The sequence below is a fragment of the Mus musculus genome, chromosome 12 (genome assembly GCF_000001635.26).
Source record: "Mus musculus strain C57BL/6J chromosome 12, GRCm38.p6 C57BL/6J".
NCBI lineage: Eukaryota > Metazoa > Chordata > Mammalia > Rodentia > Muridae > Mus > Mus musculus.
Window position 1 is genome coordinate 72,531,363 of NC_000078.6, and position 23,321 is coordinate 72,554,683.

Below are 23,321 nucleotides of genomic sequence, written 5' to 3' on the forward strand. Positions count from 1 at the left end.
AAACAGGTTAATGCATGTTAATTCTGGTGGGTCACAATGAGTACTCCTGAGAATAAAAAGCGTGTTAAAGACTTACACACACACACACACACACACACACACACACACACACATCCAGAGTTCACCCTTAATAAACACTTAACGTTTTACCCATTTCCATGCTAAAATGATTTAAGATTATTTGATTTAATTCAATCTCCTTGAGCCTCTGTGGTTAAATTACCTTGTTAGTTCTGTTTTATAAGACATGGAGGCCTGGGACAAAAGAAATAACTTTCAAAGCCCATGAGCAACGAATGATGCTAGAGATGTCCAATCTAGGTTTCCTTAGACTTCTTGGCAGTAGCTGCACTTTCAAAGATTCTTAAAAAAAAATTTATTTATTTAATATATATAAGTACACTGTAGCTGTCTTCAGACACTCAAGAAGAGGGAGTCAGATCCCATTACAGATGGTTGTGAGCCACCATGTAGTTGCTGGGATTTGAACTCAGGACCTCCGGAAGAGCAGTCGGTGCTCTTAACCACTGAGCCATCTCTCCAGCCCCTCAAAGATACTGAATGTGGTACTCAGACCCGGAGTGACGGAGTTTAGCTTCCCCAGCAAAGAGGGGCGCCTGCGGGCAGACCAGGGGCACATTCTCTCATAACCTCTCAGACTGTGGAGACACTGGCATCACTGACATCTGAGTCTGTCTGCCAACTGTGGCTTTCACTAGCACATCGTTGCTACCTCAGAGTGTTCTTCCATACACTTTCAGTAAACCACAATTTACAGCTATCGAAGTGCTTAAGTGCTTTAAAAGTCGATTTATATTTTTTGCTATTAACACAAAATTATTGCCCCATTATGTTCTGAAATCCAAAAGGCTCTCCTGGACCCTCTATTTACTATATAAAAATAAGAATATAAGCTAGAGGGAAAAAAATAAAATTTTGGGTTAAGATCCAAATAAGTAAGTTCTCAAACTATTTGAGGCTGTCAAGTATATAAAAGTGTCAGAAGGTTGTTCACACTAGGAAACACAAGGAACCTTACAACAACAGCTCGGCTTCAGGGTTCCCATGAAGGAGTCAGCTGAGATGGACTGAGGTTAGACCTCTCAGCAGCTATCTGAACTCCCAGCTGTCAAGCTGGAATGTGTCCAGAACGGGAAATACGGATGAAGAATCAGGGTGGTGGATGTTGAGGGTACAGGGAAGTTCTTAGCAAGAATAATGGATGCTAAGCTAAGAGTCCTCAACCCGAAATGAATGCTGCACTAGGAAACTATCCACTGCATTTCGGAGATAGTTGGAACATACGAACGTTTCCTTTATTAGCAGAACAGTTATCTTAGTAACATGTTTCAGTGATTGCTATTTTGGTTCTCCAAATATAAGAATGTAGCCACAAACCTACTCATGGGGGAGAAAGAGATGGTTCCACATATAAGGCATACCTTGCACATACATCTTGTTTAGTTCTGGACCACCTCGGTGAATCAAATGTCAAAACAGTCACAGCCGTTTTGGTTTCTCAGTACATATAAATGCTTTACCCAACTATATTGTAGCTTATTAAGTGTATGGTGGCATTGCATCTAAAAACAACACACATACCTTAATTACAAAGTAGGGGGCCCAGAGGATTGGCTCAGCAGGTAATAGTGCTTGCTGTTCTTTTAGAGGACCTGGCTTTAGTTCCTCACAACTAGTTTTTCACAATTAGTATCCGCATTGGACAGCTGACAAATACCTTTAACTCCAGGCCCAGAGGACATGACACCCTTCTCAGGCCTCAGCAGGTGCCTACATTCAAATGCACAAATTCATATTCAGAAATTCACAAATTCATATTCAGAAATGCACAAAACATAACTAAGTTAAAATAAAATGTAAAACATTTCATTGGTAACAAATCGCTAATGACCTTCTGATCCTTCAGAATTATCACCAATAGTGGGCAGTCTTGCCTCAATGCTACTGGCTGCTGATTGGTTCCTAATGATGGCTTCTAAAGCTTTGGAGTGGCTGAGGCAAATTCCTGAGACAATGTTTTCTTCACTGATTTATTCTTCCTTCCACAAACAATTTCGTGTGATGCTATTTGATAATATGTTAGCCAGAGTAGAACTTCTTCCAAAATCGGAGTTGATCCTTTCAAACCTTGCTACTACTTTATCGAGCACACTTAAGCATCTGGAACCCCTCATTGCCTTCCAGCACGACCATTAGCATCTTTTCCAGGAGTAGATCCCATCATCTTCTTACACAATCATCATCTTTGCCCCTTGCTAAGATACAGCTACTCATTGTCATTGTTTTACCACAGAATTACAGTAGCTCAGTCAAGTCTCCAGGCTGTATATACTATATATACTGTATATCAAGTCTCCAGGCTGTATAAACTGTATATACTATATATACTGTCTATACTTACAATCAGCTGCTTAGTGTGATCACTTTCAACGACTTAGCTAGATTTTCCAGGTGACTCACTGGAGCTGCTTTGTTGGTGTTCGCACCTTTCCCTTGACATGCAATGGAATGGAAACAGCTTCTTTAAGTATCGTGACGCAGCCTAGGCTAGCTTCAAGCTTTGCTTCTGTGTCTTCTTCTTCTGCCTTCACAGAGTCAAAGAGCGTGTGACTAGTTCAGTTTTCCATCCAGACCACTGAGACATCCTCTACACCAGCAGTTTCTATAATCAATTATTTCTTTCTTATTGTGTGTTTTCTCTTAGCATCACTTTTATTTCCTTTAAGAATTTTTTCATTTACAGCTTGAGTTGCTTGGTCTTGGAGGCCTGGCTTTCAGCCTGTCTTGGCTCTTGGCATGCCTGCCTCACGAGGCTTAGTCATTCTAGCTTCGATTCAAAGTGAGTAATACACAACTCTCCCCTTCACCTGGACACTTAGAGATCATTCTAGAATTACTAAATAGCCTAACTCTAGCACGGCTTTGTCTCAAGAAATGGGCTGCAGAAGTGGAGGAAAAAGGAAATCAACGAATCCGTAGAACTGTCAAAACACATTTCTCACTTAAGTTTGAGATAGTTAGAAAGGGGAAATAAGGGGCCATGGCAAGGAAGAAAAACCTTTCACTCCAGAGTCTGGTTGAAGTTCTATTCGCTAAGAGTCAAGAATTCTGCTGGTCCACCTCCCTGATCCCCCAAGGAAGTGTTTTGAAATTAAGATATGCATAATGTTTTTAGATATAATGCTACTATATACCTAGTGGCACACAATATCTTTTAAAGACTTATTTATTTTAATTATATGAGCACAATGTAGCTGTCTTCAGACACACCAGAAGAGAGCATCAGATCCCATTACAGTTGTTGTGAGCCACCATGTGGTTGCTGCAGGACCTTTGGAAGAGTAGTCATTGCTCATAACCACTGGGCCATCTCTCCAAACCAACACACAATATTTTAAGGTTAGAAACTTTTATATGTGTTGAGAAGCTCAAAAAGTTGTAATTCTATTTTGAAAGTTGAAGGTAAGATAGATAGTCCAGTAAAGCCGGGCATGGTGGCACATGCCTTTAATCCCAGCACTCAGAAGGCAGAGGCAAGCTGATTTCTGAGTTCAAGGCCAGCCTGGTCTACAAAGTGAATTCCAGGACAGCCAAGGCTATACAGAGAAACCCTGTCTCAGAAGAAAAAAAAAAAAAGTAATCCAGCAAGTGAAGAGAGTCAGCATAGTTATAATATTCTGTGAAGGTTACCTATAAAAAGGCAGTATTCCTTTCATGTAGAATCATTTCAAATAAGAATGGAAAAATACCTGCGAGCCATGCTTAAGGCCTAAGTATTTATGACCTCACACCTTTCTTAAGTATTTGTAAACCTGAAAGTATTTGGGACTCTCCAAACAAGACTATAAACATATTTTTCAAAACACTGTTTTTACTTTATCAGTTGTAATCCGATCCAAATTCAGGAACCTTCTGATATCACTCAACTTCCTTAGCAGAGCTTCCTACATAACCTCAGACATCACCAACACTGTATACGTAACATGCAAAGTGGAAGTCCCCACACTTTGATGTGTCTTACGCTGTCATTGAGCACATCTATCAGTCCCTCTATTTTATATTAAAATCACTTGTAGCCCGGCGTGGTGGCACACGCCTTTAATCCCAGCACGCGGGAGGCAGAGGCAGGCGGATTTCTGAGTTCGAGGTCAACCTGGTCTACAGAGTGAGTTCCAGGATAGCCAGGGCTACACAGAGAAACCCTGTCTCGAAAAACCAAAAAAAAAAAAAAAAAAAAAAAAATCACTTGTAGACTCCAACTCTGCTTCATACAGGCTCGCCCTGGAATTTTTTTCCTGTGGCAAATTCAAGAATCCCAACTTCACTTGAATGGAGATCTCTTGAAAAAAAAAAAATCCAGTTGCTAGGGTGACTATCTACAACCTGTGTCCCTGGGCCCTGGCTCGCTGCCACAGACAGGTTCATTATTTTACATGGATATAGTTTATAATGTGCCCAAAGTACTATAATACTAAGAGCAAAAATATAAATATAACAGGCACATGTTACCATTTAAAAACATTCCCATCCCTGAGGCTGTTTGAATGGCCTTAGTTCTGTAGTCATTAATGGAGGTATCCGAACCCTGGGGGATTGGACTTTTATTGCACTTCTGAGTCACGGGTCTGCCAATCTTGGAAAGCCTAGGCTCCCCAAGAGACAGTCAAGTCATCCAGCTCTCCAGCCTCGAGGTTGCCAAACGATGGACTCGTCACCAAGGCAACCACGTTCCTTCGTCTGGGCGTGGCCCGGGTGAGAGTTCAGAGGTGGTGCTTAGGCCGCTCAAGAACCAGAGCACCAGTGCGGAAGAAGTCTGGGCGTCTCCCACAACACTAGCCCGCCCGGCCCTGCGCGGAGGAAACCCCGCCTACCCTGCGCTGCTGTGCCGCACACATGAATCCGCCTCCGGCAGAACCAGGCGGCAGGGGGCGGGACGAGACGCACAGCCCCGCCTCCGAGCGCGCGTGCGCACTGACCCCTGGGAGGCACGAGCGCAGTTGATCTTAGCCATGGGAACGGGAGCGGTCCTGGAGGCCTCCGGTCAGCTGCTGGCGGGGCCCGCATCCATCCTCGGGCAGGAGTTCCCAACCGACTTCAGCTGGGGAGATGTGGTCCCAGGACGCCCTCGCGTCGCCTCTCCCCTGCGGTGACTCCAGGTATGTCCGTCCCCAACACACCTGAGACTTCGTTGCTGCCTTAGTTTCCACCCCTGGGTACTACTGGGTTCCTTCACCTTTTAATACCTCAAGAAACATCTTTCGCTCTCCATGAAACAGCTTTTAAATGCAATTATTGCTCTTTTTAATGTACTGAGCAAATTGAGTTGATCGAGGTAGTGATCCAGTTTGGCTTTAATGTGACTGAGAATACTTTTGCAGCCCGTGGAGTTACGTTTTATTTCTGAGAGGCCTCTGTGAAATGGAGAATGGCCCTTTGGCCCTGCTGAGGGATGGCCATGTTACTCTAATCAAGTTCATGGCCTATGCCCCTTAGGTAAGATCACTCTTTCTTGGTTTATCTCTGTCTCAAGCCCTCCTGACCAAAATTTGTTCATTCTTGGCCTCCTGGATATGTATAGCGCGTTTCTCAGGTTTCTCTGTCTCTATATAATCCTTTGCGTGTCAAAGACCAGAATTTTTAAAAATGAATCCCATTCGTTATTTATTAGACCTCTGAATTGTATGCTCTCTTATTCTCATGTTCCCCTTATTCATTTTTTCCACTATGGTTCTATTTTTTTTTCATTAAATCCCTGAGTTTAGAGAGAGAGCATTCATATTATTTTATATCTGCTTCCATTCACACCCAATCACCCATAATTTCTCACAGCATCCAGTACAGATATTGCCATTTTAGTGATTTAACTGCCTGGATCCCAGGCTAGCTACAGGTTATGCCTTTCCTACCTTTAGGAAATGCCTATTGGTTATTAACTGCTGTGGAAAATCCCGGGCAGGGGACCTTTGCATCCTCCTCTGTGAGAGCTTTCCTGAGGTACATACAATTCATTTTCTGGAAGTATACAGCTTACTGGTTTTGAGCATCTCAACAGGTTTGCACAATCATCTCTACAAGTTGGTTTCGGAGCAATTTGATTACCTCCAAAAGAAATCTTTTCTATTTAGCTGCTTTTTCTCTCTCCTCCCCAATATTCCTGCTATTAGTTGTAGGCAATCACTAATCTTTAGTCTCAACAAAATTATTTCAGATACTCGATATAAACACAACCTTAAAACATGTGATCTGTGTGCGTGCATCTAGCGAATTTTATGTTGCAGCTTGTATTATTCATTATTGTTTATTAGTATATTAGGCAGATATGCCCTGTATTATTTAGCCATTAGCCATTGGCAAAAAGAGTTTGCCAGTACTAATAATGCCGTGGACATTTTGTATAAATTTTTATGTAGGCATGTTTTCATGGATATAATACCTGGTAATGGAATAGGTATGTCAGAGGCTAATTCCCTTGTTTGGCTCTTTGAGAAACTGACAGATTTTTTTTTTTCCCAAAGCATAGCACCACTCACTGTACATCCCCACTAGATGTATTTGAAGGTTTTACATTAACCTCATCAACACTTGTTCTAGGCTTTCATTTTTATTTTAGCCAATCAGAGAAATTCACACTATCTCATGGTAGGTTTGGCTTGCATTTCCTCATGGCAAGCTTCATTTCCAGCATGGTCTATCACCCAGAAACTGTCAATTCTTATCCTTAGTTTATCTTTTTAAAACCAGGTTGTATTTTCATCATTGAATTGGGAGAATTAATTAATTAGCTAGTTAATTAATTAATATAGCTGAGATGCAGATCTCTAATTGCAGCCTTTTGCCATTCTGCAAATAGCTTCACTTCCCTGATGGCCTGGGCTCTTAACCGCTCTCGTTCAAGAGTGTTAGGTGCCAGTGTCCTCAGGCCAGCTTGGGTATCAGGTTTTACCTTTTATAACTTTTTATATTCCTTTCAAGTCCTCTATTCAAGAATCCTCAGAATTTGCCTGGTGGTTCCTGCCTTTAATCCCAGCACTCAGGAAGCAGAGTCAGGTGGATCTGTGAATTTGAGGCTAGCCTGGTCTACAGAGTCAGAGTTCTGTATCTTGTATTCATAGAATAATGATATGATGCATTAAAGAATAAACCTAAACTAAAAAGCTGCCTAGGAATTTGTTTCTTCTGGCCTTAGAGGAATGTGTGCACACTCATGTGCTGTGCGTGCTTTCAAGCTACTACTTTTTGTTGTATCTTTCTTTTTTCAAGGGATTTTAGTCCGCAGCATATGATCCATGAGTTGTTGTGTGGGTAACTAAGAATTCCGCCACGGCAGATTGCAAGTTTGAACTGCTTCTTACCCTGTGGGAATTTCATGACTCAGATTCCAAATGCAGCAGCGTCTCAGAGTCTGTTTGGCTGGCTCCCTCTCAGTGCGTATGTAGAGAGTGTATGGCCCGAGTCAGTGCTGTGCTGCCGTCATTAGCGCAGCTCTTGTTTCCTCAGGATTGAGTGTGCATTTGAACATGCTGGAGGAAGCCATGACAGATATGGTCTGTCCTTCCAGGTGCTGACCGCCCTCAGAAGCACATGCCAACATGTTACTCAGGGAATGAGTTTACTTCTTATGGTCATATTCTACAGATAATCCAGGCTAGCATTCACAATACTTCTCCACATAAATGTAATTGTAGTACCTCAAAAAATACTCTAAATTCTTAAGTATTTTTAAAATTTTTATGGTCTAGAATGACAATCAGAAGTTAACAGCTTATTATATACTTTTTACCCTATTGATCACTTATGAATTGTTAGGAAACAGACATCAATTTTTAAAATATCTTTACAATATTTTTTGAATATTAATGATTGAATAGGTTTTTACAGCAGACATCTAGCTATCATAAGTTTTTCTTTGCATAGGTTTGCATGGGTGCTATGCTTAGTCCTCTTCTTGTCTTAATTCTTTAGGTTCTGATCAAAATAGGCCACTATTTCTCCAAGTAATATCTATAAAATACTAAGTGCATTTTCTGTTACTAGATAACATGAGAAAAGTGGGCTTTGTGGTCAAACACGTTTAGATAACGCGAATGATACATTTTAAAGAGGTTTATGGTCGTCATGTTCTTCTCAGAGATTTCTTAAAGTTACTGGCCTGCTGCTAACCATTGCGACTCTAAGATGACAGTCTGTTCTGCAGTTTGTCTTTGACTTCCTTGACTGTGGGCTCCTTTTCAGGAAACATTGTATGAGTAAGCAGTCCAGTCCTTTGTGTCCTTAAACTTTTATTTAAATACCCCACTAAGATAACTAACAGCGCCATCTCAATAATTTCCCCTTTTCTCAAGGCTTTCTGAGCGAACTCACATTGAAAATCTCTCTCCTTGTAGTTCTTGGTACTCTAAGCCCACCCCCAGGGACACACTTCTTCCAACAAGGCCACACCTACTCCAACAAGCCCATCCTTCCTAATATTGCCACTGTCTGTGGGCCTATAGGAGCCATTTTCCTTCAAACCACCACAGTTCCCTAGGACACTGCTGCTCTGTTACCTTGTGAGGTTACACGGCTGCTACTTAAGTAAAAGCTGCACTTGGCTCTACATAGACTAAGGACAGTGGACTAAAGGTGTAAGCACACAGATAGTTATAGTTTAAAGAACATCCTAACAGCGTAGCAACAGGTGCTGCCTGACACTCGTTAGATAGAACAGTTAGCTAAAGGACTAGTTTAAAGGGCTATTTTAAGGTATTCTATTTTCTAACCTAATGATGATCCACTGAAATATTTTTCTAGTTGATCTTATATCAGGCAACTGGTTTTGTTGTTTGGTTTTTATTTTCAGAATAAGCTGTGGAGGAAAAGTAAATAGAATCTACTGCACTTGGTATTTGACCTTTGAGAAGAAAGAACCTACAATAAATCATACAAAGTTGCACAGGTTATTTCCAGCATATTGAAGACACTGACAATAGAGAGACTAAAAAATGAATTGTCAAGTAGCTTGCCTGTGATAACATAGCTATTAAAATACGCATCTATTCTGAATTCTTTTCATTTCCAGCTTATTTTTCCTTCTAGAACATGTTATGGGTGGATGACAGTGTTGAAACAACTTCTCACTACTAGTCCTGGCTGATCTAATTGGTCTTGAACTCAAGGATCCACCTGCCTCTGCCTCTGTCCTTACCTCCTGATGGCTGGGATTAAAGACTGGCTCCTTACTGTATTTGAGCTCTCAGTTTCCACATGGGTTTTTTATTGAAATGCTACTAATTTTATATAAGATTTGACTCTTTAAATTATTTGAAAATTCTAATTTTATTGTAATTTTTAAGTGATATTCATAACATTTAGTTGTATTTTCTACTTTGTTTCCCAAGAATTATAGAGAAATATCCTAATTTAGACAGTTATGATTGACAGTGTTTACACAGCCCATTTAGGTAAATACTGTGCATTTTACAAAATACAACCACTCAATAATTTATGTATTCTATTGTCTATGGCTGCTTTTATGGTGTTAGATAGTATTGTTATAACAGAACTCACCAAGCTAAAAATACTTACTGTCCAGACATTTAGAGTAAGTTTATAGACTGTAACTAATGACCCTGTAATAGAAGGAAAGACCAAAGGCAGAACTCAGTGGGAAATAGTAGAACTGCCTGCAGATCTATGTTAGTAGAGAGTGCTGGCCTTCTGTACTGCTTTGGCCTCAGAATCTAAACTAGGAGTTAAAAATCTAATGTCAAGGAGTATCTGCTAAGTACATAATAAAGAATAAGATTTCCTTTTTAAAAATTAAGTTAGCAAGATTATTTTGGAAAGAGAGCAAACTTAGTACCAATTATGTTATAAAGTGTTGAGAAGGAACCAAGGTTAGAGATCTTGCCTGTAAAGGAGCTAAGGAAGGAAGGAGAAATCTGGGCTGTGTTTCCTCCAGGTCTTCAATGTTATATTTCCTAACTGTAATTTATTTTTTCTTTTTTTATAGATATTTCTGGTTATAAAAAAGATGTGACTCTCAGACTTATCCTGAATGGGAAGTATGAGTTCAGATGTCCCTCTGCTAAATGATTACAAACAGGACTTCCTGCTGAAGCGCTTTCCACAGACTGTTCTTGGAGGCCCTCGACTCAAACTAGGCTACTGTGCCCCTCCTTACATATATGTTAATCAGATTGTCCTTTTCCTGATGCCATGGGCCTTAGGTGGAACGGGAACGCTTCTATACCAACTGGATATCCTGAGAGACTATACTGCAGCCGCGCTTTCAGGAGGACTAATGGTGTTCACTGCGGCTGTCATCCAGCTCATAAGCGTGTACGCCAGGAGCAAGTCGGTGGTGGTCAGGAGGATGCGAACCAGGGATATCTTAGCAGAGGAAGACCAGCACGAATTTACAAGTTGTGCTGGTGCTGAGACCGTCAAATTTCTGATTCCTGGCAAAAAATATGTAGCCAATACAGTTTTTCATTCTGTTCTTGCTGGGCTAGTGTGTGGTCTTGGAACATGGTATTTGCTCCCAAACCGAGTAACCTTGCTGTATGGCAGCCCTGGGGCGACTGCTGTGCTCTTTGTGTTTGGGTGGATAACACTTTGCATAGGAGAATACTCACTCATTGTAAACACCGCCACAGAGACAGCAACATTCCAGACCCAGGATACTTACGAAATCACTCCTCTCATGAGACCACTTTATATTTTTTTCTTTGTTTCTGTGGACCTTGCACACAGGTAAAAACTTACAGAATATTTAATGACTTGTTTTGTTTTTTAAGTATACCTGGCAAGAGAGCCTTTCTTAGTGTTAACAAATGATGAATCTGTGAATTAAAAATTATGACCCAACTATTGGGAGAGTTAGGTTATTTTGATGGTTAATCTTTTAGTGGTGATCTCTATAATATATTCTTGTTATAATGAAATAGCAAATCTTATTGAAGAATCAACACATAACAGAAACACTTTAAGGTACATAATTTTTGAGTCCTGTACTTCATTCTAAATCAATATTATTAATTAATTAATTAATTAATTTGCATCCCAAATGCTGCTCCCCCTCTCTGACCCTCCCTCACAGAATCCATCTCCCCCGTTCTTCTCCTCTGAGAGGGTACCCCCACTCAGCTATCCCCCAACCCTGGCACATCTAGTCTCTGTCAGATTAAGCACATCCTCTTCCCCAGAGGCCAGACAAAACAGACATGGAAACTGGGCCACATGTCTGCTACACATCTGCAGAGGCCTCCTGCCAGCCCCTGTGTGTTCTTTGATTGGTGGCTCAGTCTCTGAGAGCTCCCAAGGTTACTTGACTGTTGGTTTCCTGTGGGGTTTTCTTCCAATTCAGGGCCTTCAATTCCCCCCCCCCCCCCCAAGCCTTCTATATATGTTCCCGACCTCCATCCAATGTTTGACTGTGGGCATCTGTATCTGTTTCAGTCAGCTGCTGGGTAGAGCCTTTCCGAGGACAGTTATGTTGGGCTCCTGTCAGCAAGCATAACAAGAGTATCATTAATAATGTCAGGGATTGGTACTTGTCCATGGGATGGGTTTCGAGTTGGACTGGTTTTTGGTTTGCCTTTCCTTCAGTCTCTGCTCCATCACTGCATTTCTTATAGACAGGACAAATTTTAGGTCAAAAGTTTTGTGTGTGGGCTTGTCCTGGGGGTCCTGCCTGGCTACAGGAGGTGGCCTCTTCAGGTTCCATGTCCCTACTGTTCAACAACTCGACTAAGGTCACCTGTATTCACTTCTGGGAGCCTATTCTAGTCCAGGTCTTTGGAACTTCCTAGAGTTTCTTTCCTCCACCCCAACACACACACCCAACCCTACATATCCTGCTGCAGCTACAGATTTCCATTCAATCTCCTGGCTCCCTGGGCCTCTCCCCTGTCTCTCCCCACACCTGACCCTGCCTCCCTCTAGCATCCCCCTCCTCTCTCCCACCCAGTTTCTGCCCTCCTGCTCCTATAATTATTTTGTTTCCCCTTCTAAGTGTGATTCAAGCATCCTTACTTGGGCCTTCTTGTTTAAGTTCTTCAGGACTGTGGGGTATATCATGAGTATCCTATACTTTATGGCTAATATCCACTTACCAGTGAATACCTACCATGCCTGTCCTTTTGGGTCTGGGTTATCTCACTTAGGATGATATTTTCTAGTTCCATCCATTTGCCTGCAAAATTCATGATTGTTTTTAATAGCTAAATTGTGGAAATGAATCACATGTTCTGCATCCATTCTTCAGTTGAGGGACATCTGGGTTATTTCCAGTTTCTAGCTATTATAAATAAGGCTGCTATGAACATAGTAGAGCACATGTCCTTCTGGCATGGTGGAGCATCCTTTGGGTCTATACACAGGAGTGATATAGCTGAGACTTTAGGTAGAGCCATTTCCAGTTTTCTGAGAAACTTCCAGATTGATTTCCATAGTGGTTGTACTAGTTTGCAATCCTATCAGCAATGGAAGAGTGTTCCGCTTTCTCTACATCCTTTCCAGCACGTGCTGTCCTTGAGTTTTTGATCTTAGCCATTCTGATTGGTGTAAGGGAGAATCTCAGGGTCATTTTGATTTGCATTTCCCTGATGAGTAAGGGATGCTGAACATTTCTTTAAGTGCTTCTCAGCCATTAGAGAGTCTTCTGTTGAGAATTCTCTTATTAGCTATATGTTGGATATTAGCCCTCTGTCAGGTGTAGGGTTAGTGAAGATCTTTTCCCAATCTGTAGTCTGCTGTGTTGTCCTGTTGGCAGTGTCCTGTGCCTTACAGAAGCTTTTCAGTTTAATGAGATCCCATTTATTAGTTGTTGATCTTAGGGCCTGAGCCATTGTTGTTCTATTCAGGAAATTGTCCCCTGTATTAGTGTACTCAAAGCTATTTCCCACTTTCTCTTCCGTTAGATTCAGTGTATCTGGTTTTATGTAAAGGTCCTTGATCCACTTGGACTTGATTTTGGATCGGGCAATATATATCAATCTATTTGCATTCTTCTACATGCAGACATCTACTTAGACCAACACCATTTGTTGAAGATGCTTCTTTTTTTTCCATTGTATGGTTTTGACTTGTCTAAAATCAAGTGTCAATAGGTGTGTGAGTTTATTTCTGGGTCTTTGATTCTATTCCATTAATCAAACTGTTTCTTTACAAATATTATGCAGTATGTATCACTATTGTTCTCTAGTATAGCTTGAGGTCAGGGATGGTGATACCTCCAGAAGTTCTTTTAGTGTTCAGGATTGTTTTTGCTATCCTGGTTTTTTGTTTTTGTTTTTTCCATATGAAGTTGAGACTTGCTCTTTCAATGTCTGTAAAAAAAATGTGTTGGAATTTTGATGGGGATTGCATTGAATCTGTAGTGAATCTGTAGATTGCTTTTGGTATATTAATTTTACTGATCAATGAACATGGGAGATCTTTCCATCTTCTGATATCTTCAATTGCTTTCTTCAGGTACTTGAAGTTATTGTCATACAGACCTTTCATTTGCTTGGAAAGAGTTATACTAAGATATTTTATATTATTTGTGATTATTGTAAAGGGTGTTGTTCCCCTAATGTCTTTCTCTGCCTTTTTATCTTTTGTATAGAGGAGGGCTACTGATTTCTTTGAGTTAATTTTATATCCAGCCACTTTGCTGAAGTCATTTATCAGCTATAGTTCTCTGGTAGAATTTTGGGGATTGCTTATGTATACTATCATCATCCTCAGATAGTCATACCTTGACTTCTTCCTTTGATCTCCTTGTGTGTTGTCTTACTGCTCTAGCTAGAACTTCAAGTACTGAATAGATAAGGAGACAGTGGGCAGCCTTGTGTGTCTCTGATTTTAATGGGATTGCTTCAAGTTTCTCTCCATTTACTTTTATGTTGGCTATTAGCTTGTTGTATATTGCTTTTATTATGTTTAGGAATATGCCTTGAATCCTTGATCTCTCCAAGACTTTTAACATGAAGGGGTGTTGAATTTTGTCAAAGGCTTTTCAATGTCTGATGAGATAACCAAGTGGGTTTTTTTCTTTCAGTTTGTTTATATAGTGAATTATGTTGATGGATTTTCGTATACTAAGCCATCCCTGCATCCCTGAGATGAAGTCTCCTTGATCCTGATGAATGATGTTTTTATGTGTTCTTGGGTTTGGTTTATAAGAATTTTATTTAGTATTTTTGTATCAATGTTCAAAACCAAAATTGGTTCTCTTTCTTTGTTGAGTCTTTGAGTGGTTTAGGTATCAGGGTAACTGTGTCTTCATAGAATGACTTGGGTAGTGTTCCTTCTGTTTCTATTTTGTGGAATAATTTGAGGAGTATTGGTATTAGCTTTTCTTTGAAAGTGGTAGAATTTGCACTAAAACCATGTGGCCCTGGGCTTTGGGGGGAGGGGGGGACAGGGACTTTTAATGACTACTTCTATTTCCTTAGGAGTTATGAGACTGTTCAGTTTACCTGATCATGATTTTACTGTGCTAAGTGGTATCTGTCTAGAAATTCATCCATTTCATTTAGATTTTCCAGTTTTGTGGAGTACGGGCTTTGAAGTAAGACTGAATGATTTTTTTAAATTTCTTCAGTTTCTGTTGTTATATCTCCCTTTTCATTTCTGATTTTGTTAATTTGGATATGTCTCTGTCTTTTAGTTAGTTTAGGTAAGGGCTTGTCAATCTTGTTGATTTTTCTCAAAGAACTAGTTCTTGGTTTTGTTGATTCTTTGTATTGTTCTCTTTGTTTCTAATTGATTGATTTCAGCCCTGCATTTGACTATTTCCTGCATTTGACTATTCCTCTTGGGTGTGTTTGCTTCTTTTTGTTCTAGAGCTTTCAGGTGTGCTGTTAAGTTGCTAGTATGGGATATCTCAAGTTTCTTTATGAAGGCTATGAACTTTCCTCTTGGCACTGCTTTCATTGTATCCTATAAATTGGGGTATGTTGTACATTCATTTTCATTGAATTCTAGGAAGTCTTTTATTTCTTTATTTCTTCCTTGATCAGGTGATCATTGACTAGAGAGTTGTTTAGTTTCCATGAGTATGTAGGCTTTCTCTTGTTTCTGTTGTTGTTGGAGCCCAGCCTTAATCCATGGTGATTAGATAGAATTCAAGGGGTTATTTCAATCTTCTTGATCTGTTGAAGCTTGCTTTGTACCCAATTATATGGCCAGTTTTAGAGAAGATTCTGTGAGGTACTGAGAAGAAGGTATATTCTTTTGTTTGGGGGTGAAAGGTTCTGTAGATATTTGTTAAGTCCATTTGGTTCAAAAACATGTTATTTTCATTGTTTCTCTGTTTAGTTTCTGTTTCGATGACCTGTCCACTGGTGGGAGTGGGGAGTTGAAGTCCCCCACTCTTATTGTGTGGGGTTCAATGTGTGATTTGAGCTTTAGTACATTTTCTTTTATGAATGTGGGTGCCCTTGCATTTGGGGCATTGATGTTCAGAATTAAGACATCATCTTGAAACTGGGCGTGGTGGCGCACACCTTTAATCCCAGCACTTGGGAGGCAGAGGCAGGAAGATCTCTGAGTTCGAGGCCAGCCTGGTCTACAGAGTGAGTTCCAGGACAGCCAGGGCTACACAGAGAAACCCTGTCTCCTAAAACCAAAAAAAAAAAACAAAAAAACAAAAAAAAAAAACAAAAAAAAAAAGGCATCATCTTGGTGGATTTTTCCTTTGATGAGTATGAATTGTCTTTCTCCCTCTCTTTTGATAACTTTGGATTGAAAGTCTATTTTATAGGATATTAGAATGGCTAATCCAGCTTGTTTCTTGGGTTCGTTTGCTTGGAAAATCTTTTTTCAGACCTTTATTTACTCTGACGTAGTATCTATCTTTGTAGCTGAAATGTGTTTCCTGTGTGCAGCAAAATGGTGGATCTTGTTTACCTATCCAGTCTGTTAGCCTGCATCTTTTTATTGGTGAATTGAGTCTATAGATGTTGAGAGATGTTAATGACCAATGACTGTTAATTCCTGTTATTTTGTTGTTAAAGGTGTTACTGTGTATATGTGATTCTTTTGGTTTTGCTGTGATTAATTACTTGTGGAGTTTTTTAGTGTAGTTACCCTCCTTGTGTTGTTTTCCTTCTAGTATCCTCTGTAGGGCTGGATTAGTAGAAAGATATTGTTTAAATTTGGTTTTGTCATGGAATATCTTGGTTTCTCCATCTATTGTAATTGAGAGTTTTGCTGGGTATAGTAGTCTGGGCTAGCAACTGAGGTCTCTTAGGGTCTGCAAGACATCTGTCCAGAGTTTTCTGGCATTTGAAGTCTCTGTTGAGAAGTCTGGTGTAATTCTGATAGATCTGTCTTTATGTGTTAATTGCCCTTTTCCCCTTAGAGCTTTTTATATTCTTTTTTTGTTCTTTATATTTAGTGTTTTTATTATTATGTGGCAGGAGGATTTTCTTTTCTAGTCCAATTTATTTGATGATCTGTAGGCTTCTTGTATGTTTATGGCCATCTCTTTCTTTAGGTGAGGGAAGTTTTCATCTACAATATTGTTGAAGATGTTTTCTGGCCCTTTAAGTTGGGAATCTTCACTCTCTTCTATACCTATTATTCTTAGGTTTGGTCTTCTCATTGTGTCCTGGATTTCCTGGATATTTTAGGTTAGGAGCTTTTTGCATTTTGCGTTTTCTTTGACTGTTGTGTCAATGTTTTCTATGGTATCTTCTGCACCTGAGATTCTCTCTTCTATCTCTTGTATTCTGTTGTTGATCCTTGTGTCTGTAGTTCCTGTACTCTTTCCTAGGTTTCCCATCTCCGGGGTTGCCTCCATTTGTCTTTTCTTTATTACTTCTATTTCCATTTTTAGGTCTTGGACTGATTTATTCATTTCTTTTCTTTTTTTTTTTCTTTTTCCATTTTTTATTAGGTATTTAGCTCATTTACATTTCCAATGCTATACCAAAAGTCTCCCATACCTACCCACCCCCATTCCCCTACCCACCCACTCCCCCTTTTTGGCCCTGGCGTTCCCCTGTACTGGGGCATATAAAGTTTGCCTGTCCGATGGGCCTCTCTTTCCAGTGATGGCCGACTAGGCCATCTTTTGATTTATTCATTTCTTTCTCCTGTTTGTATTTTCCTACATTTCTTTAAGGGATTCATTTGTTTCCTCTTTAAAGGCTCCTGCCTGTTTGCCTGTGTTTTCCTCTATTTCTTTAAGGGAATTATTTATATCCTCCTTAAAGGCCTCTATTGTCTTCATGAGCTGGGATTCAAGATCATAGTCTTGCTCTTCAGGTATTTTAGGATACCAGGGGCATGCGGTAGTAGGAGAGCTGGGTTCTGATTGTGCCATATTGTGTTGGCTTCTGTTGATTAAATCTTGCTCTTGCCTTTCGCCATCTGGTTTTCTCTGGTGTTGGTTGGCCTGGGTATCTGGGTTGGAGCAGACTTCCCAGGAGGCAGTTGGAGCCATGTGTCTTTGGTTTGAGCAGGCCTCCTGGGAGGCAGTTGGATCTGTGGGCTGGGGTACAGTGTGCTGATCGGCCACTTCTGCTGATGTAGGTGTGGACCAGGAAGAAGATGGAGCTTCCCAAGTCTTCTAGGCTTGCTAGGGTCCCAGCAGGTGAAGGGGGAATCTGGGGCAGGGGGATGTGTCTCACTTGTATGTGTGTCAGGCTAGAGCTGGCCTCCTGGGAGGAAGGCACAGCTGTGGGATGTGTTGAGATGCTCTGATCTATGACTGTTAGTGTGGACTAGAAGTTAAATCAAGATTATTAAAAAAAAAAATATGATATAGGCTGGGTAAAACCTTGGGAAAGAAGTAGAACTTTCTAGCGAGGTAATTTTTAATCAGGTATAATTCAATATGTATACACTTACTATTATATAAAAGGCAAATTTAATGAATAGAAAAGTCATAATTTTGTAATACTAAAAATGTAGACAGAATGATGGTTTTTAAATTAGTTGTAGAAGAAAAATGGAAAATCTTCTAAACAGGCATTTTGCAAAACTACTTGTTTGTCTTTTTAATATCTAGTTTCTGTTTCTCTTTGTATAGACTATAGCTTTCTCTACCAGGTAGAAATGTACAGGCATGTGATGGAGCACATGTTTGGGTATGGCAGAGCTCATTCATTAAATCCCTAAACTATGTGATGTCATTTCAATATGGAGCCTTTGAAAGAGGATGCCACAAAGGTGGGCTTTGGTCTGAAAGGACTGGTACCTTTAAAAGAGACGTGGGAGCGCTTGATCTCCATCATGTGAGAGACAACAGTGACCATCTCTAAGCCAGGAAGGGAGCCCTCACCAAACCATCCTCCTTGCACCTGGGTGTTGAACTACTGACTCTGAAACTATGAGAAAACGTGTTTCTGTTGTTTAGGTTACTCTGTTGTGTAGGTTTCTGAGTATATATTTTGTTATGGCAGCCCAAGCTGACAAACAGTTTATATAACACATATCTAAACAGAAAATGGAGGTAACATAACTGAGCAATTGGTAGACACTCAAAGATCTGGGGTGTGCAGGGTAGAAATTGAGGCATCAGCATTAATTCTGATGAGATCTTAGCTGGAAACCAGAAGAAAAGCAATCCTTTCTTATAAATTGGCAAAGAACTTGGTTTCTTGCTCATGTTTCATGGAAGATAGAACTTGTAAATGATAGAATATCTGAGAAAGGAAATTTTAAAACAAATGTGTGAAGAAATAATATCTTTACTGTTTACATTAAAATGCAAAAGGGGCCAGGTGAAGAAAATTAATCAGGAAAAAAGAACCAGAACATGAAATTTGGAAAATTTCCAATCTGCATTATGACAAATTGTGGTGAGAACACAGGGCTGAGGCTGTGTGCCACCTGGTAAGCTGGTACAGGATGGTGTCCTGGTAAGCTGGTGCAGGGTGGTGTCCTGGAAGCAGACAGTTTGAAATAAGCGTGTGGAAAGGTGATAATACAGTGAGGGAAAGCTACTGACCTTGGATTTCGGAGGACAGACTGACAGAACTATCCAGCTGTGGATGTGCAGTGTTGGAATGAAGAAGAGAATGATGCCCGGAGTAGTTCTGAAATCAGCTTCAGGCCACATGGCCTCTGCCTAGGGCTCTGAAGGTGGGGCCATTCTTCTCAGCCAAGAGAATGACATCTGCCAGGTTCCGTGCTGGCTACAGCCACTCCAGACTCTGAGACACCAATGCAGAACCAAAAAGTTACTCCCAAACCAAAAGATTGATGCAGCTCATCTTACTGTGTTCTGGACTTCCTTGGAACCAACCACCTAGTCCTTTTTCCCTTTCACATTGGATACCGAGAGCATGTCACCTCAGTAGCCTGTATCACCCATCATTCATGTGGAAAGCCCTGCACTTAGTTCTTCAGGTTCACAGGTGAAATGGGATTTTGCCCCAGAATGGGTTGTACCTTGAGCTTCACATAGCTGATGTAGCTGGTAGATAGATAAGATTAGGCACATTTAGGTGGTCATTGGGTGGTACCCAAATGAGATTTTAGAATTAATGATAGAAAAAGTTAAGACTTTGAGAACCACTGGGACAAAAATGTATTTTTGTACTTGAGAAGTGTTAGGTCTTATAGAAACTCTAGACAAATGGCTAACTGGGATGCATATTTAATATATCAAAGCAGACACTGGCCACCAGACTCTCAGTATCAAAAGTACTTGTTACAGGGCCATACCCTGCCCCCTACCCTAAACATCTCCTGACCCTGCGTTTCCCTCTCTTCCCTCAGCTTTTCTTCCCTATAAAACTCAGCCATTTTGACTCAGCCATTTTGGCCGGGTCCCCTCTTGGCTCATAGCCTCTTCTCTCCTCTGTTCCTTTTTCCTCTCCCACCCCACCTCTCCTCTCATGGCTGAATTCAGTGTGGACCCTCTGGCTGTTGTGAGAGCCAGTTATGTTTTAGGTTTTAATTACTATGTGTAACATCCATGAAACAAATGTGCCTCTAACTTGTGAGCCCCTTGCCCAAGGACAGATACTTCCTGAAATGCTGGAGGGAGGCCATTGTTATGGGAGACAAGGAGCCATGTTTTCATTCCATTAAATAAGCAGGAAACAGGTCAAGATACATACTTGCCCCTGTTTGGACCAGATGGGAATATGGTAGCCTTGTGGGGTTGCCTTTTAAAGCCTCTACAAGGTGTGACTCCTGACTGTTTTCAGGGAAACCAGAGATGGACCTTGCCAGAGCGTCCATCAACCTGGCCAGTATTTAATTAAAGCTTGCTTCAGATTTGGCTTTAAACTGTGGCTCTGGTCTTATTCTTGGCCGGTGGGATTAGCAGTTAACTTCCTTGTCTCTACAATAAACCTTCTTCACCATACCTTGGAGTAGTCATGTCCTCATTTTCTCTTTTAAGAAGGACCTGCATTGTCTTTAACTGGGCAAGGATGAAATATGTGGACTCAGTTGTGAGTTGCAAAGCCTGAATGCAATGTAATTAGGAGTAAGGCCTTTGAAGGTGATCAGGTCCAGCACATAACCTGTGCTGCAGTGAGGCCCTTAGGAGAGACACAGCAGGCCTGCTTCATCTGCAGCGTGAGGGTGAGCACTCATTCACATTCTCGCTGTGGTCTTGGACAGCCAGCATCCTCAACTTTTCTCAACCTTGAGAATATACATTTCTATTATTTTAAACCACCCAGTCTGTTGTATTGTGTGAGGGACTTGATTAAGTTGACATTTGAAAAAACAAAGACCGACATAGACCACAGATGCCATCCACTCTGAACCTCTTCTAATTTTACTGCATGTATAGGTCAGAGGACAGTGTGAGCCCTATGCAATTCTTTACCTAATGAGATATTTAAGGGAGCCGGGCAGTGGTGGCGCACGCCTTTAGTCCCAGCACTTGGGAGGCAGAGGCAGGTGGATTTCTGAGTTTGAGGACAACCAGAGCTACACAGAGCAGCCCTGTCTCAAAACAACAACAAAAAAGTTTAGTTGATTTCCTAATAGCACTACATTTACCAACAAGTTACAATTAAATGCTTGTTTTTTTAAAAGTTAGCTATAAAGTTGAATGCACGCATATAACTTTGTTAAAAATTCTAACTTATAAGACTCAGAATTTTCAGAATACATTTTGGTTGGTTGGTTGTTTTTTGCTATTGTTTTTGGGTGTTTTGTTTTTAGAGGTTTTGGTTTGTTTGGTTTTTTTGTTTGAGACATAGTCAAGTAGTCCTGACTATCTTGGAACTTACTATGCATACCAGGTTGGTCTCAACTCATAGAAATATTCCTGCCTCTGTCTCTTATGAATCAGTCTGCCTCGATCTTGGCTTGAAAGCCATCTTACAGTAAAGACAAACTAAAAGACAGAATAGGTTTCCATTCCTAGTTATGATTAAATCTGTGGCTCAAGTACTAGGCTGTGCCCCACCTGTAGCCATAACTAGTACTGGCTCTGACCTGCCTGTTTCAGGAATGGCAAGGATGCCTTTGTTTCAGAAAGTTGTTTTGGCCACTTTGTTAGAACCACCTTGCAGCCATGCCTTATGTTTTTTAGAAGGTTCTTATGACCAACTTCTTACACTTATGCTCTGCCTTGGTGACCCCTGTTTATTTGCCTGCTAAATCTCCCATTTGGAAACCCCCTACTTACTGCTGAGCTAAAAAACCAAAAAACCCCTTATCTTCCCCATATCCAGTTCTAATCTCTTGAGCCCTGCCTTAGGGAACGACAGTCCAGGTACAGGAATAAAGCTTGCTTTAATTAATTTGGGTTGGTGGTCTTTCTCCTCACATCAGTGGGAATTAACAGCACAGAGTCAGAATTCAAATTGATAGGTTACTATTCTCACTATTAAATTTCTGAAGTCGGAAAAAGAAAAAGAAAAAAGAAAATTTCTGAAGTCATAAACTAATACCTGTTGGACTATGTCTGCTTAAATAGTCCTACGTTCTTTCACTGTATTTTCTTTAAAACATCATTTCTCATCTATAAATAAAAGAGTGAAAAGTATTTCTTACTAAATTCCTGCTAGATTTAATGTTTAAATGTTTTATAATTTAAAAGTTTTCTTTTTTTAACTGTGACTAAAACATGAGGCAGAGAAAGCCTTACATCTATTTGTAAAGAATAAAGTATCAGTTTTAATGCAGAAGAGTTAACCTTTCATTTTTAGAAAAGCACCATAAAGACGACTGTGCACAGAGCCCGGGAGTAGTAGGTACGATGACATTTACGCCTAGTCTGTAGTATTGTCTGATGCTATAGTACGATGATGCAGCTAACTGCTGTATAATGTGTGCTCTCCCACTCTGAACAGAAATACCAACTGTTTCTTAGTTTTATCTCTAAAGATAGCAAAAAAGACTGAAGAGATAGAGCCCATAGTACAGTTCTATTGTATTAATAGTAAATGGCTTCCTATGAATTTTATATTATGAAAAGTAGGATTAAATCTACAGTGCTTAGCTCAGAGAATTGGGAATTATCTGAGAAAATAATTTATATTTACAGCCTCTTAGCCACTGTATGGAGTTCTTTTTCATGACTTGTAGATCTTCAGATGTATAGAATTTGAAATATTTTTTATATTTGATCATTTCAAGCCCAGTTTTTCTTAAATTTCTTAAAACCTGATTTTTTTAATGCTAGGAAATTTCTGTTACATTATCGGATACATTATTTTTTTCATAGAAAGTAATTAACTACAATAACAATCTTTTATAGGTCAAGTTATATATAGGACAAAATAATTACTATTTGGCTAATTATATGTTTATATTTCTTATATAATAACCTTATATTTGTTTATAATGTCTGATAAATGCTGTTGCTATGACATTGCTTACTAAAAGAAAAAGGTTTCAGGTAAAGCTTTATTGAAACTATTTCCTGAGCGTGGCTGTCTCATGCCAGTCTGTTCTTGGGTGTGTTTTGGAAGGGAAGGTTGTCTGGACAGCAGTCTAACCTGTCGCCCTTCACCACCTTCGGCTTGTTCTGCGTTATTTGATTCCTTTTGTTTTCTGGACTTTTTTTTTCTCAGAATGGAGTGTATTTTATTTCAGATTTCACTGGTGGAAAATGTGTCCTCTGACTTAACACCACGTATTAGCCTTGTGCTCACTGTCTGTTCCCTGCTTAAACAATCTGAAAGGCATCCAGTGTGAAGCAGTGTGTTGCCTGGTGTAGGCCAAGCATGCCCATGAGCAAGTATGTCTAGATCGTTGTTACGGCCATAGTTAATGTGTGCTTACATTCGCACTACAGAAGCTCTTAAAGCTGAAGTGTTGACATTGTCTTTAGTTCTGAATAGCTCAGGTATTCAGGCACAGTTCCACTGTAATTATGAGTCTCAGAGGCTTTTTCTCTTGAAAGT

The 23,321-nt window shown here is 40.2% G+C and overlaps 1 protein-coding gene across 4 annotated transcripts in view; it reads left to right on the forward strand.

Moving 5' to 3' along the window:
- Positions 1-4,789: 4,789 nt before the first annotated feature.
- Pcnx4 (pecanex homolog 4) overlaps positions 4,790-23,321 on the forward strand; it is a 44,062-nt gene continuing 25,530 nt past the window's right edge. Inside the window, exons 1-2 of one of the 4 annotated variants that reach the window (XM_006516175.3) lie at positions 4,790-5,177; positions 10,013-10,755. In XM_006516175.3, coding sequence (XP_006516238.1) covers positions 10,058-10,755 — 698 coding nt within the window. In that variant the 5' untranslated portion in view covers positions 4,790-5,177; positions 10,013-10,057. Of the gene's footprint in view, positions 5,178-10,012; positions 10,756-23,010; positions 23,156-23,321 lie in introns of those variants that run through there. The other 3 variants (XM_006516177.3, NM_026327.3, XM_006516176.4) reach the window with 3 other exon arrangements.